At 48.9% G+C, this 16,053-nt stretch overlaps 1 protein-coding gene across 2 annotated transcripts in view; it reads right to left on the reverse strand.

Annotated features, from left to right (window-relative positions):
- Positions 1 to 278: 278 nt before the first annotated feature.
- Positions 279 to 16,053, reverse strand: part of LOC149336393 (neprilysin-1-like) — a 49,003-nt gene continuing 33,228 nt past the window's right edge. The window contains exons 6-10 of one of the 2 annotated variants that reach the window (XM_089552861.1): positions 12,644 to 12,928; positions 10,177 to 10,374; positions 6,897 to 7,012; positions 3,222 to 3,365; positions 279 to 684 (exon numbers count right to left, since the gene is read on the reverse strand). In XM_089552861.1, coding sequence (XP_089408987.1) covers positions 340 to 684; positions 3,222 to 3,365; positions 6,897 to 7,012; positions 10,177 to 10,374; positions 12,644 to 12,928 — 1,088 coding nt within the window. In that variant the 3' untranslated portion in view covers positions 279 to 339. Of the gene's footprint in view, positions 685 to 3,221; positions 3,366 to 6,779; positions 7,013 to 10,176; positions 10,375 to 12,643; positions 12,929 to 16,053 lie in introns of both variants that reach the window. The other variant, XM_089552860.1, reaches the window with a different exon arrangement.

Genomic DNA, 16,053 nt, shown 5'->3' on the forward strand with positions numbered 1-16,053 from the left:
CAATCAAAGGGTTACTTCTCTATTCCCGAGCGGAACTGTAGGGTAAATTCTTTTGGTTCCAGAAGGGCCGATTCTGTCGATCCGTGTTTTCTAAAACGATACTGCCCACTGCCGGTAATATTTCAGTTTCGACAAAGATTTCCCGTTTTAGTCGCAATCATTTTTTCAAGTGCTTTTGAAAAAACTGGAAATATTGACACGAGTCTATAGTTTGTAACGCCGTTTATGCTTGATTTTTTTTTTTTTGCAGTTCGCTTTTGGCGAGCAGTATTTATTAATTCACGGCTTCAAAGTCAAGAGAAAAGCCGAAAGCGTTGCTCGGTTCCAGAGAGCCGACGTTCAGTTCCAAAAGGAGCACTTCGATACGGGGTTCATGCGTGTTCCGCCGCCACAACCAAAGGCCTCCGAGAACGCGGCCATGTTCATGGAGGGAACATTGCAGCGGGCGCTGTTGGGCGCGTAGCGGACATCCGTGGGAACGTCGTCGCGCCTGCACTTCTTGGCGCAGCGTCCCACGAAGTACAGCTGCTCGGGGCTCAGGTTGAGCCACGGCAGCGTGCTGTGCCTCTGGGCGCCGGCCAGGGCCCGGAAGGCCGCGTACGCCGTCACGGCGCCCACGAAATCGGCCAGGTTCTCCGAATCCAGGGTATCGTTGAGCACCACGTGACGCTTAGAACGGCGAACCTGCATCGAGGAGGTCGCATCGCACAGTGTTGCCGTCTGCGTGGTCTTAAAGGGCAACTGCAGCACATTTTTGAGAATTTCACGATATTCAAGGATTCAACTCTATATAGGCTGTAGGTAAAGCATGCCAAGTGTTTTTGCACTAGCGTTTAGAATAGTGACGTAATCGACGATTGAATTTCGCGCTTTTCCTCAATGCACCGGAAGAGTGCGGAGAAATTCAGCGTGACGTCACGGAAGGTATGATTTCAAATTACCGCTGTCGTCAGCCACACCCTGCCCTGACTCGTTAGACGCTGCCAAACAACTTTCGGCAGGGTTTTCCTTCGGTAGCGTTGGTTTTTTCCTTCAAAGCAGGCGTTTGTGCGTTGGAAATGTACAGATACCTTCGATGACGTCATCATGCGCCCCCCACTTGGCGTTGTGCGCTGCGGAGAAGCTTAAGGGCGTTCGGATTTTAATCAGCGATTACTTCACTATTTCAAGTGCTAGCCTGAAAAGACTTCGCATGCTTTACCTGCAAGTTTCACACATTCGACCGTGTTAAGTTCGTTGATTTCTAAAACATATGCAGTTTTCCTTTAACAAGGAGGAAGGAAACACAGGGGAATACGACATCATTGCGTCACTTTCGTAGTTGTATAAAACAATGAAGACCTGAACGTTGGCTTCATCTCTGACCATCAGACGTGGGCACCATCAGGCCTTACCCTAAAGCTTCAAGCGGTGAGGCGAGGGTGAAAACGATAGGGTATAAAAATGGGTGAGTGAGGGCACCAGGGTCAGGGTGAGGCAGGGAGTCCCGAACGAGCCCTACTACGGTCATTAGTACCACGACCTCGCCGGAGCGTATTAATACTATAGCAGTAAAGTTGTCACGCCCAAAACCCCGGCGATGTCCGAAGCGAAATTAGCTGATTGGTCAAGAGAGGTGTGATGTCATCACAGCCTGCAAATCATGGCAGGTGGCAACCTCGCCACCGTGACAAATCATTGGTCGAGAGAGGTCACGTGACCTTGCGACGTCATCACACCCTGCCAATCGGCTTTTGAGCAACCTATCTAATTCCAATGGAAAGCCTATTGGGAATAGTTGATTATTAGAATCAGGTTAATCACTTTACTAGTTAACATGATTCGCTTTTTTTTGCGTCCGCCAACACTGGCATTACTATTCCTCGAAAAGCTTCTCCACCTCGAAAAGTCTAGTTTTGAAAATTAGTGGCGGGCTTCCCCAAAGCACCTGGTAAACTATAACAGCTTTATCTTTCCGACACTCACATATATGGGGTAGAAACGGGGAGGCTAACGAGAGGATTTCAACTTAAAAAGAGGAGAACGCAGTGAAGTATGGAAAGAGAAATGACAGGTTAACGTTAAGAGAAAGCAACGTAGCAGAACGAGCCAGAGAACAAATGCTGGTTAATGACATCCTAGCCGAAATTAAGAAATGGGCTTGGGCAGGGGATATAACGAGAAGGTAAATAACCGATGGTCCTTGAGGGTATACGGAGTGGATTCCAAGAGAAGGCAAATGTAGGGAGGGGACGGCAGAAAGTTAGGTGGGCGGATGAGATTAAGAAATTTGCGAGGATACAGTGGCCGCAACTGGCACAGGACAGACTTAATTGGAGAGACATGGGAGAGGCCTTTGTCCAGCAGTGGGCATAGTCAGGCTGATGATAACGTCTTCTATTTTGAGTGATATTCCTAGTACGTGGAACAAAGTAAACGTCATTCACCCAAATCCCAAGTGATATTCGAATTTTAATGAATCCGCTAAAAATGCATTATTATCATCATCATCTCCACTACTCCCACTGCAGGGCAAAGGCCTCTCCCATGTCTCTCCAATTAACCCTGTCCTTCGCCAGTTGCGGCCACCGTATCCTCGCAAACTTCTTAATCTCATCCGCCCGCCTAACTTTCTGCCTCCCCCTGCTACGTTTGCTTTCTCTTGTAATCCCCTCCGTTACCCTTAAGGACCAGCGGTTATCTTGCCTTCGCATTACATGCCCTGTCCATGCAAACTTCTTGGTTTCGACTGGGATGTCATAAACTCGCGTTTGTTTACTGATCCACTTTGTACTCTTTCTCTCTCTAAAACTTATCAATTTCCTTCCGATAAAATAATTCACCCATGAAACTGTTGTTGACGTATCCAGTGTTTAAGTAAAGCAACATATTCATTTAGTTGGCAGTGTAAATTTGTCCTGATGCTAGGACACTAGGTGACATCACACCGGGCAGTCCGAAACCAGAGGGAGAGGGAGCAGGGATTGCCTCTCCCAACATTTCCCTGAAAAAAAAAAAATGCGGGGGGGGGGGGGGGGGGGGGCACTGCGAATAAGTTGGTTCGCTAAGTTGCCCGCTGTCTCACGGCAGGCTTCGCCGAAAAGTCTTTTAAGAGTGTACGCATTGTATGTCGATGTGGCTTGTTATCTGGGTTCCTTTCGAAGGTCGTGGCCGTGTGGACGGTTTCGTTCTTTCTAGGTTCCGCTCACTCAAGAGGCAGAGATTGCTCCAGGGCCACTCACCCGGTCGTGAAACTCACGCAGGCACAGCGTTTTGTTCACGTAATGGACTTGAGACACAGGGGTGTTCCAGGGATTAAACTGGCCGCTGTCATCAAACTGTGTCCCCAGGACGTCGTAACCGTGCATCATCTCGTGACCCATAACCTGGAAAGCATTAGAAGGAGCGGTGAAAAAGAAAAAAAAACGCTAAGAGGGCTGCCAGGCACTTAGGCACTCGCAGAGAGCGATCTTACTGAATGGCGTGGTACTGTACGGTATTGTATGTTTATGGGTTTTATTGTCCCAAAGCGACTCAGGCTATGAGGGACGCCGTAGTGAATTTGAGACAGAAATGGTAATAGCGCTGCAATAAGACGTACACAAGAAAGACTGACACATGACACGCGCTAACTTCATCTGATTTTATTATTGCAAAGTCAGCAAATATATGGAAAATTCAAGGCATGCGCAAAAAACACCGGTACAACAGGCATCAACAAAACCATTCAAGATATGATATCTCAGTCTTGAAAAGGCGAACCGAGGTATCACTCACGCAATCTAATCCTCTCTTCCTAATGTGGAATGCTTCCAAAAGCTCCCGCGCCTTCGTATCTCCACTCCTGCCCAGAATCTTTACCTCCCGAATCTTCTTTGTGTACGTCTTATTGCAGCGCTATTACCATTTCTGTCTCAAATAATGCACCATCTAGCCCAATTTGACGTTCTTCTAAGCCGTAGTGAATTTTTCCGGAAACTTCGACCTGGGATTCTTTAACGTGCAACTACATCGCACTGTACACCGGCCTCTAGAATTTCGCGTCTATTGAAATTCGACCGCAGCAGCCGGGATCGAACTCGCGTCGTTCGGGTCAGCAGCCGAGCACCATAACCACTGAGCCACCGCGGCGGCTCTGGTGTGATATGGTAGGGCACGGTATATGGTATGCATGGTATGGTATGGCACGACATCGTTGGTACGGTATGTAATGATGCGATATATGGTATGGCATAGGCATGGTGTGGTACCGGTGTCGTATGGTATGGTATGGTATGGTACGGTGCAGTATGGTGTGGTGTGGTATGGCAGGGTATCGGTATGGTATGTCATGGTACAGTACAGTAGAGTACAGTATGATATGGTATATAGCAGAGGCGGCCAGAGAGGCAAATGCAAAGAACCATAAAAATTCAGGGGGCACTTTGACTGTCTGAAGTGCGTAGAGGCGAAAGCATTTTACGCACCACTTTCGCTGCTTCTGTGGCACTGGTGGCGTCACGTATAATTGAGTACTAATTACTAAGGGATGACAAATCACTACTTAATGGTTAATTACTGATTACTGCCTGAATATTAATTAACTGTTAATTAATGACGATTAAGCTTCGCCTTTAGGAGCGGAACGCGACAGCGTGTTGTAGCGCTGCTAGGGAGTGCACGGAACGCCATCACCCGTTCGGCGCGATGCCTTGCCCTTTGAACGCAACGCTTTTTGAGGAAAGGAAAGGGCGCAGTAATTATCTGTCATCTCGGTGGACACTTGAACCGCACCGTAGCGGAAGGGAGGAAGTGGGAGTGAAAGAAGACAAAGAGTGCCCGTAATGAAGAAAATGAAAACTGTATTTGAGGAAGGGAAATTACGCAGTAACTGTCTCGCATATCTCGATGGACAGCCGTCAAAATTCAGGGGGGCACTTTTTTGCGTCTTGCAACGCTGCCAGGGAGTCGCCATCGCCTGTTCGGCTTTGTCGTTTTGTTCTTCCTGGTTTTTAATTCTGTCGCTCGCTGCGAGGAGTATACGGAGCGCGTGACGACCTATCCTGCCATTCATGTAATTTCGGCAGGTTGTTTGAGAGTCCGTGAGTATTGTTAGTGACCGCCCGGTTCTGTAGCCCTCCGCCACCGCTAGAGCAACGGCTACTTCCTCGGACTCTGCAGCTGTGCAGCCTCGGAGAGACGCGCTGGTCATTTCGCGTAAAGACGAATCGACCACCGCCGCTACAGCGATTTTGGTATCTCCTCCTCTCCAAGACGCGTCTGTATACACGGTCGTGGCTTGAGGAGCGTATGTTTTCTCAATGAATTCGGCCCTCGCTTCTCTTCTGCCTCGATGGAGGTTGGGATCCATGTTTTTTGGTATTGGAGCTACCTTGAGGGTCTTGCGAAGCTCGTCGGGGATCGTTGCCGTCCTCGACATTTCTCGCATTTGCTCGCTGTATCCGAGCCTCTGCAGGAGCGCTCTTCCAGTCGTTGTTTGCAACAGCCTGAGTTTTTGCGACTCAAGCTGCGCCTCTCGTAGCTCCTCAAAGGTGTTATGCAATCCCAGGGCCATGAGTTTTTCTGTAGACGTGTAGCGTGGTAGTTGGAGCGCTGTCTTATACGCTTTGCGTAGCAGGGCATCCGCTTGTTGTATTTCGTTTTTGTTGAGGCACTGGTAGGGTAGGCTGTACGTTATTCGACTAACTACTAGGCTTCTTACTAGTTTTAGTGTGTCCTCTTCACGCATGCCATGTCGCCTGTTGGTGATGCGGGTGATCATGCGTGCGACTTGTAGCGTTGCTGCTTTCAGTAAGTACTGCGCTGGTTGGATTGAACCCACATGCCCAAAATTCTTATTGTTGTCTTTTCCGGTATGGGTGTCCCTTCTAAGTAGACGTTGAGTTTTAGGTCCTCGTTGGTTGGGACGGTCCGGTTTTGCTTGCCTCTCCAGACTCTCAGCAGTTCCGATTTCTCGGTCGAGCATGCGAGTCCTCTTTCTGCGAGGTATTGCTCTACACAAGAAGCCGCTTGCTGTAGCCTTTCTTCCTTCTCTCCGAGACAGCCCGTGTTTGTCCAGACTGTTATATCGTCAGCATACATTGCATGCCTGATGTTTTCGATGTTCTCTAGTTGTCGAGCTAGGCCTATCATAGCTATGTTGAAGAGTAGGGGTGAGATAACTGACCCTTGGGGTGTTCCCTTGTTTGGAGTGCGAATTTTGTCCGATCGAAGGTCTCCTATGCCGATGGTGGCAGTTCTATCGGACAGGAAGGCTTTGACGAAGCCGTGGATTCTGCGTCCGCAATCCAGGTTGTCTAGGCCCGTAAGGATCGCTTCGTGGCTGACGTTATCGAACAAAGCTGGTGGTAACAGTGAATCACACTCATTCAGCGATTGATGGCTGTGCATCTGCATAAAGGGGAGAGAGTACAGATGCCATAGAATCGCGAGCCGCACTTGGACCCCGAGGAGCCGCTTCTGGTCATTCCTATTACATGGCAAAGTAATGGTACTGCTCAGTACGGTGTGGTGTGGCATGGTATTGCATGGTATATGGTACAGTAGGGTACGGTAGAGTATGCGTGGTGTGGCATGGTACGGCACACTATGGTGTGGTGTGGTATGGTATACAGTATGTGTGGTGCGGTATGCTTTGGTATGTAGGGCGTAGCGTCTCGAAGCTGCACATGTCCTATGAGGGAGGACAGATTATATACAAAGCTCATCTCCTCACTTCAGGGAAACTAAATTTATAACTGTTCCTGAACGAAAAGCCACTGCAGTGGCAGTGTCCGGGGGCAGGCAGCTCGGGTACTTACATCGCCTAGCCCGCCGTAGTTGAAGGCCGCGTTGCCGTCGGAGAAAAAGAAGACTGGCTGCAGCATGGCCGCCGCCACAATGATGGCGTTGTCCTTGAGCTCGTAGAAAGCGTTCACCTTGCTGATGTCGAAGATGACGCTCGTCTGATCCGCCCACCGGTGGTGAGCCAGCGCCGACCGGGCCTTGCGCCACGCGTCGAAGAAGCGGTTGGTGGGCGAGTCCGGTAGCGCCGCTGCACACCGGAGAAATCGACGGCCATGTCGGGATCTCACTCACAGCGAGTACAAACAAAACCATTAGTATCAACTGACTGCCATGACCTTTAACCGCCGAAATATTTCCGGAAAAATCTACTAAAATCGTCAAATTGTTATGGTAATTTTTGGAGGGGGAGGTAAGCTTTATTGAAGATGTTTTAGTTTGGGTGGTGTACCCCTGCCCACAATGGCTCCTCTCCTAGGCCGGACACCAGGTGGCCGACCTGGCGTTAACGTGCCAATGTAAATGTGTTCCAATGAGTGCTAATTAATGCTAGTGTGCGCTAGTCAGCAAATTTAACTGTATTCTGACGCGCTACACCCCTATGTGCTGATGCTCTCACGATACTATGCCGAAAAAAAAACGATCTTCTAACTCAAGAAGCCTGTTTTAAAAAACTGCTTACAGTCTTAGCAGAAACACCTCGTAGTTCTGCGTGGTTAGTATTAACGTCTTTTTCAATATAACAGCTGTCGTTCGGTCGGTGTTGCAGGTTTGGTGTTGTTCTCTACCGATCAGAAGGTGGAGAATGGTGGGTCTTGTTTGCTCCTCACAGAGGGCGGAATCGTGCTGTAGCTGAAAACAGACCTTTCTTCTTCATCGACATCGTTTGTACACAGTTAGTGATCGAAGCACATTCTAGCTGTCACCCTTTTGCGCACTGTACCCTGAGTTCCCGACACCCTGAGAGCATGTGCGGGTAGCGGTCTCGGTCTCAAAGGAGATGCCCTCGACTCAGCGTGGCTAGCTCAGCCAGAAACAAGCTACCAAGTGACAAGGCGGGTGGGGAGAGTGGTCGTTTGGTGCCTAGCTTTCGCCGGTCGGAAGCCAGAAAATGGGTCGGAGCCAAAGGTTCACAAACAGAACAAATTGTATACAGCAAAGAGACGATATAGAGGATTTCACAATCACTCGTACGAACAGATGCAACTTGCAATGCGACCCGAGCCGCGGTGGCTCAGTGGTTACGGCGCTCGGCTGCTGACCCGAAAGACGCGGGTTCGATCCCGGCCGCGGTGGCTGAATTTCTTGAAGGCGAAATTCTAGAGGCCCGTGTGCTGTGCGATGTCAGTGCACGTTAAAGAACCTCAGGTGGTCGAAATTTCCGGAGCCCTTCACTACGGCGTCTCTCATAGCCTCAGTCGCTTTGGGACGTTAAACCCCAACAAACCAAACCAAGCAACTTGCAATGCAACTTGTGCAAAGTAACACTCGAGAGAGACTACAGTACAAAAGAAATATTGCACCTAAAGTAACACAACAGAGAGAGAAACATACGAAACACAATTTGTTCATCGCGCACTGCAACAGTCCGACGACTAGAGGATCACGACGGAGCGGTCCGGCAGGCTGACGCACGCTGCCTCGTTGGACCATAGCTGGGCGAGTGGTGGTGTCTTGGGAGTCGGGCGGGCGCGCTTCTCTGAAGCTTGAACGGCGGCTCGGGCTGACGGACAGCGGTCAACGCCCTTCAAATATAGGCGCGCTCCGCGTCTGTTCGTTCTTCGCGCCAAAGTAGGCGCGCACATACACACAGTATTTACAGTACAACTTCCGTCTCATTCTTGCGCCGGGCGCGCGTCCCCATTGGTAAGGAGCGGAGACCACAGCTTCCAGAACCTTCCTGTTGCTTCTTGCGGTGCGACTCCGCCGACGCGCGAGCGAAGGGGTGAGGGTATCACTCACTAGGTGCCGTATCACTAGGTGGCGTGGCGTAGGCTCAAAGCTGCGCCCTCTCTGTCAGCATTGAGTAGAATTGACTCAAACCGTACCGAATAATCGACGGCACGCGCGGACGTGATTCCTTTGGCGCCGCGCCGGCGAGCAAGATGGAGAGGGCAGCAACACACACAAGTCTAGGCACTCTCCAGGGTTTCTTTCTCCACTGTTCTAAAGGCGCGCGCTGGCGAGATTGCTTCCGCGCTGCGCCGGTTTTTTGAAGCGAAAAGCTTCTCTAGGCTAGTCAACACCGGGTCTGACGTGCGCCGTGATCAGTTTTAGCCACAGCTGCGCATGCGCGAGTTCGCCGCGTAACGTCACTAGAGAGGCGCAGGTGGTCGGTGGAGCCGCCGCCGAGCGCGGCTCCGCCAGTCGACCTTCGCAGTCGTTCGCGCGCTCTGCGCGTGTTTACCGAGTGTGTATGTTTACCACAGTTACTACGCATGCGGAAGGAGGGCTATATAACGCGCTTGCCTACACCGTTATCGTGGTGCTCCCAGTGCATTGTGCGCGAGCTGCGACAGCCATGACGTCAAACAAAGCATAACTGCTGCTTTTCGCTTGTATATCCAGGCTTAACCAGAGCTAAGCCACTGCCAATTTTTTCGAATATGCGCCGAATTTTATAACACTAGCGTGAGTCAACACCAGCAATGAATAGACTATACCCACGCAAGAAAAGACAAAAGCTGCATAATGACTACTGAAGTTCGCCGTGGGAGAAGAGTTGCGGAATAAATAATGATATGCCCCTAAAGTGCGTGGTGAATGATGGGCTGTATGAGGTGGCACATTTGCAAAGTGCTTATTCCTCAGGACTGGCTTGTTTCTCACACTCCTGGCTGCACTTTTTTCGGGCTAATCTTGAAAAGCGACGCTGCATCTTCAGGCTGTGCCTTTTTCACAAGTTCTACCATACGCCACTCAATGTTTCAGCAATCTTACCAGTTCATCGACAATCAAGTCGCACCAGCCATCCTAAAGCCGTCTATCCGCCCCCAGCACAGACCACAGCCCATCTTCGTTCGTTTTTTGTTCATACCGCTCGGGACTGGAACAAACTGCCTGTCGACGCTGTGCACCACTCCGACCCACATTCCTTCAAGACTGCCATTGAACCACTCTTCACTTGAACATTATGCCCATCCCTCATGTAATACCCCACACCAAGGGGCATTTGAGGTACTAATAATAAATAAATAAATACCACGTGGCTTTGCCACTTTTCTGCCATATTCATTCATTCATTCGCTCATTACCTTTTGAGCTTGGCGCATGATAGCCTTAGCCGCTTATGCGCCATTAAACCCAACACACAACAATTCATTACCTTTGTCAAAATGTCCTTCTCTGGGTTCTTCAACTCTGTGGTGAACTTCACATGGCAGGGAATACGAGAGACCGCGGGAAAGCGCTCACCGTAGTACTGGTCCACGTATTCTTCGTCCAGTCTCCGGCCGGGGCTTCCGATGTGTGCCTTCATCCGGGACAGCTTCCGCACGGCCATGTCGCGTGCTGGGCCCCGCAGCCAACTGGAGGCCCGCAGCTCCGCACCGAAGGCGTCGCGGATTGTCTCGAACATGGCCGCTGCTTGGCGTACCGCGTGTTGGCTCACCCCTGGGCCGTTGTAAGGTCGGCACGAGTTGGCTGAAAATCTCCGACGCGTTGATTCTTTTATTTTCTAATACCGGTATAAATAGTTGACGTCGTCTGAAATTATGTCTCAGTATACAGCATGAATTTGTGCCATTCCGAAGTTGGTCATGGTGACATAATTGTTAGCGATCATTACAACAGAACTAGCGAATAATTTTTTTCCGATGTTCCAAGTGGTGTTATTAGAGAAATATATGTTTCTTCGAGATACGTGTGTTACCTAAATTACAATTTCGTCACGGAAAAATCTTTTGGCACGGGGTGGTGGTGGTGGTGCTGATCTCTTTTATTACGCCCCAAAACAGGGGACCAGTCCAAGGACCGGTTGCGCTGGCTTAGAGGAGGTCGGCGGGGATCCCTTGGGATGTCGCCGCCTCCACCGCGCGCTGGATAAGCCGGCGTTGGTCTGCCGGCTCGGGAGTACGCAGGAGAGACTCCCACGTATCTGGGGTGTTTGAGTTGTTTGTGTTGTAATGTGTTGTAACGGGGAAAATGTCCTGAAGAGAGCTTGGTGAACAAATTACAAAACAGTACTGGTAACTAAGCGTTTAAAATTTCTCCAAAACTTCCGAGTAATGATAATATTTTGGCTTTCGCGTTATCTACTTGGCATCCATGTCACATAACGTAAAAATAACCCTGCCATATTCTTTTTCAGTGCAGGGCTAACGGGCGTGAAATGAAATGGTGGAAGGTGGCGCACACCACTGAAAGAGTTCTACTCTTTTCGTGTGAATGGCTTTACATATCTCATCGAGTGTGTTCATACTTGTAAAGAAGTGTCATTCTTTCCGAGCTAAGCATACAGCTAAGCATAGAGCTTGTCCATATTAAATATAATCTGTTTCATGCAATAGAGTTGCTGAACGTAGCATAACGTATTCGAGAGAAATTTTATGAGCATGGCACTAGACAAGCGCCATTCATACCACCGTTACTGCTGGCATGCAGTGGAAAAAAAAAAGGTTGCTCAATATATCTTAAACCTGAAATTTACGATATAGTGGCACCATTAGCCTTTCTTCAAATTCTTAATAGCACACGTCTTTGATCGATTCAATACCGCGTCTTCGAGGCGAGCTTGACCGAGGATGACTTAATAGCGTCTTGACTTCCATAAAGGTTCCACGTCACTGCATAAACAATTTTCAGCTCCAGAAAGTCCTGATGAACATTTCTCTGCCTCAGATCGACATTTCTTCAAAAGCTGCAATGTCACTAAACCCTGTTTTTGTCGGAGAACACGCTAAACCGACAGTTCAGTAACTTCTAACGCAAGCATATGACACCGTTCTTCTACACAGCTGTCACGGAGCACTAACTTTCCCGCCTCGTAAGGCTAAACTCCTGGTACTTACTGAGTAGGTTAAGAGAGCACAAAGAATGCTCACCTGTCTGCATAGATCATCGACTTGAACCCCGAAGCTCAAGTGTGTGAGTGTCAAGGTTCACTGATGAGGCTAATACCACAAGCCACATACCACCCACAAGCTCCAATCTATTACCGAACAGGTTCACAACGGAAAAGAGCCAAATGAGTCCATTTTCATACCGAACAATTCCGTACAGAACATTTTTGAGTGAGAAACCGCCTATCAATTCAATTTCTCACATAATGTAAGATTTCGCTGAAACAATACTTCCGCAGATCACCAGACGGCAGTCTATTATTTTTTTTTCTATTAACGTTTTGCTGCCGTAAAAAGCGTTCCCCATGGAAACATTTTAAAGTAAAGATTTTGCTATATATCAGATGGTGGTAATGGTGTGACATTTTTATTCGAACATCCTTTCTATTAGGCGTTCAGTTCATCCTGGGCCAAGGCGACGAGGGCACGTTGCAGTCTCAGATCCAGGGAGGCGAGCCAGATGGGCCACGGTGGGGGTGGGTGGAAAGGATAGGCGGGGGACTGGAAGGCTGCATGGCACTGTGTAAGGCAGTGTTCTATGTCTGCATATGTGTGTGGACAGTTTGGGCACTGAGATGTGGAAGTGTGCCGGTATCAGAAGAAAGGACCATTACCTTCAGTATTTCCATAAGAGTATCTTACAATTTTCTAATTTTAAAAATGTCCCTGCGATAATGTTGGACATGTTTTTTCGCTCCGCAAATGTACAGCTACGACACCGCCGCGGCAAAACGTCTACGCCGGCTTCGTACTCAAGGGCGTCGCGATCCAGCGTCTACACGAAAGATGACGTGAGCGGACACCGCTGCCTGTGCACGCACTGGATCTCAGGTAGCCGCTGGTCAGGGCCAGCTCCGTCACCTCCCGGACGTGGTCGTAGCACGCCAACTGCGGCACCTTGCCCGCGACCAGGGACTTGGGTTGCACGTAAGCCAGCAGCTCCCGGAACAGGCTCCAGGCGATCAGGCATCGCAGCCCGTCCTGACCTCCAGGGGGCGACGCCAGAAACTCCGCAAGGGCTGCAAGCAGCTCCTCCTGGTACATGATCTTGGTGCCGCCGTTGTACGTGCCGTTGGTGTACTTGGCCACCGCGTTGGTCCACTGGTCTGCGGGTGGAACGGTTGTGGTGTTTGATGTGGCAACAAGATCACGTAATCGGAAACCAGGTGCCATTCCATGTTACAGCAAGCAAGCAGCGAAGACAAGAGCAGAGCGCTGAATAGGGAAAATTAACAAACGGTTTGGTTTGGTTTGTGGGGTTTAACGCCCCAAAGCAACTAAAGATAACAAACGCCGTTCTTACAACTAGGATTTATTCAGAAAGAATTTGTCGGTGTTGCTAACTATATCTTCCTCGCCAAGTGGGTCTGGTATAGTAGTTCGCGATCACTCTGCATGTGATTCAGGTTCGTACGTATCTTTTGTAACGATCTAACATTCCAGCAAGGGCATTAACACGAGGAGTGCCTGCAATAATGCGCAGTTTACGAGAAGTCCGGTGTTTATTGCCTCATCTTTTTTCGCGTCCTTCGCACTCTCAGACCTCATATCAGTGTGTAGAAGCACTATACATTGCTTATTTAGCCTATTTAGAAAACCATGACATGACCGCTCGACGTATACTGCGCTTTTGTAATGTAAACAGTATTAACAAGCCCGAATATACCGTTACCTAGCCAAAGTACACAGGACATAACATTGAGTAGGATACTTTCAAAAAATAGCTAGCAGCACCGCTAAATTCTTCTTAATCCAATTACATTCAGTTACGATGAACGAGACAGTCGAAATTTTCTACGTGGATTTTGAATCGCCCTGAAATTGGGGCAAACTCCTGAGCTCTGTGAAAAAAAAGTAGTAACCTGTGATAGCAGCAGTAGTACATAGGAAACCACTGCTGAAAGTAACTATACCAAAATCAGAATAGCCGTTTTCTGCACACGCGAGAGTCCGAATGGACATACAAGATGACAGGTACAGCATTTCTCATAACTATACATACTACCGAGCTTGCTTCCGAACCATGCAACGTATATGGCTCGTTTTTTATCGCCATTGCTCCGAATCCTTTAAAGGTGCACTGAAGGTGCACTAATTGCCCCCAGACGGTGGGAGGAGTCGACCAACCTTTCAACCAGACCCGTGGCGGCTTGTCGCTCTGCCATCGGCGGAGTGATACGTAGCGATCGGCGAAAGCAAAGAGTCCACGCATATTTTTGTTTCCGTGGGCCTAATTTGCGGCTATGTATCCTCTGACTAGATCTATTTATTCACGGAAACCTAAAAAAAAATATAAGCGAAAGCGAAGCGGCCACGCGACTGCCTGAAAGGAACTCCACGCGTTGGTCGACTCCTCCCACCGTCTGCGGAGAATTAAGAGAAAAAAAAAGGCAGGAGACGGATGTTATTCAAATTTAAAGTGGAGAAATCGGTCGCACAGGGCAATAACTCGAATTTTGTAAGAAGGCTCGGAACATGTAGATCTAGTTCCCGCGGCAAAAAGACGAGTTCAAATTCCTCTTCAGTGCACCTTTAAGGCGGGAGGAACTATTGTGTTCACCGCTTCAAGCTCACAGAATTCCACGAGTGCAACGGCGACCCCACTACATCGACTTAGACGTGAACCACCTTGGACTGTACTATTTTGTCAAATGCTGTACCCGCGTGCAAGTAGGCACATGGAGGCGGCACGTACTCGCACATGAAGCCGAAACACGCCGGCAAAAGAAGGAGCTTGACATTAGGTTAAGGTCTACGTGGCGTGGATAATAGAGCTAACTCTAATTAATAGTAGTATTAGTAGACCAACTTTATTCATCGGAAAGTGTGAGGAAGGAAATCACGGTATATTCGGATTAAAGTTAATGTTGGACTTTCTTCAAGACTGGACGTCAGGTGGCTACACGAAAATCCTAGTTGAAATTAAGAGGACGAAACTATCTTGAACAGAACATATAACAACACATAATCTGTTAAAGTAGTACAACGGATGCCAACGGAACGCGAGACAAAGCTGGACAAAACTGGACAAAACTGTTTGCATAACGGTGTAGCAGGCATTTGGCCTTCAGTTAACGTAACCTAGATTGTGATGATGATGACAATAGTGAGCAGAACTGATTACCATCGCTCATGGAGGAAGGAAAAAGAGAGGAGAGGCCCTTTCCACACAACACCATGGGAGAAAAATGTGGAGGAAATCACGTGGTTTTTTTCGCGATCGGGAGGCCACCTAGTCCGGGCAGCTTAGCAACGGCGTCGTAGTTGCTGCTTGCAAGCCGGGCGGTAGCAGACGACCGCGGCGTAGCAGTTGCGGTGCGGCGTACTTTTCTCAACTGCTCGAGTTTGTTTTTGATCGTGCTCACAAGCTTACGTTGGCGCCGTTCACTCATATCTCAGGCGGAATTCGCTGCAGAACTCTCGTTGTTGCGTGCATTGATTTCAACGTGCTCGACCATGATCGCACGGGCATTTCGCCAACTGCGTCACTGCTCGGAGCCGTCGGGAGACCGCCGCTGCTTACTGAGGAGCACTCGCGCTGTTCGTTTACCAGTGATTCAATACGCCGTGCGCTAGAGAGGTCGTCGGCGTATTGCGCGGACGTTTCGCGTCCTGTGCGTGCAGTGTGCGTGTGCCATTCGCGCTCCCGTTTCCATCGGCAGTGAAACCTCGTTGCTATTAGGCGTGCTCTTGCAACGCTCTAGTGATCGTCACTGGTGTTAGTGTAACTATTTTCGTTTTTCGCGATTGCGCTTGTGTGAGCAGCGGGGGCCATGACATCGGTGGAGGGTGATATTTTAAAGGAAGCCGCTGCGCTCGCTTTGCATGCTTGCACGCCCCTGTTATACGCCGCCGGTAAAAATGAAGAGAAAGAGACCCTGCGCTTAAACAATACCTTAGAGATTTTTTTCTTTAATAAAGGCGAAGGGTTAGTTTTGTTCACTGCAATATCTACATAAAGATACGAATGCACACAGGATGCCGAGAACTTCATTTGTAAAAAACATTTATTTTCTCACAAAAACAACTCGCACGAAAAAACGTGGCTATTTACAATATCTTCACATCATATACAACAACACAAAAGCTTTGCTCTATAACAAAGTCATCAACTGCAAACAAATGACATTTGTCAAAACTTCAACCCCATACGCAAACCTGCGCTCGGCTGCAGGTCCTTTAAAAAAAAAAGCACTTTTTATTTTCGCGATACCTTCATTTGAGGAGAATG

This window comes from Amblyomma mixtum, chromosome 7 (assembly GCF_055824585.1).
Source record: "Amblyomma mixtum isolate Tamu chromosome 7, ASM5582458v1, whole genome shotgun sequence".
In the NCBI taxonomy this organism is placed as follows: domain Eukaryota; kingdom Metazoa; phylum Arthropoda; class Arachnida; order Ixodida; family Ixodidae; genus Amblyomma; species Amblyomma mixtum.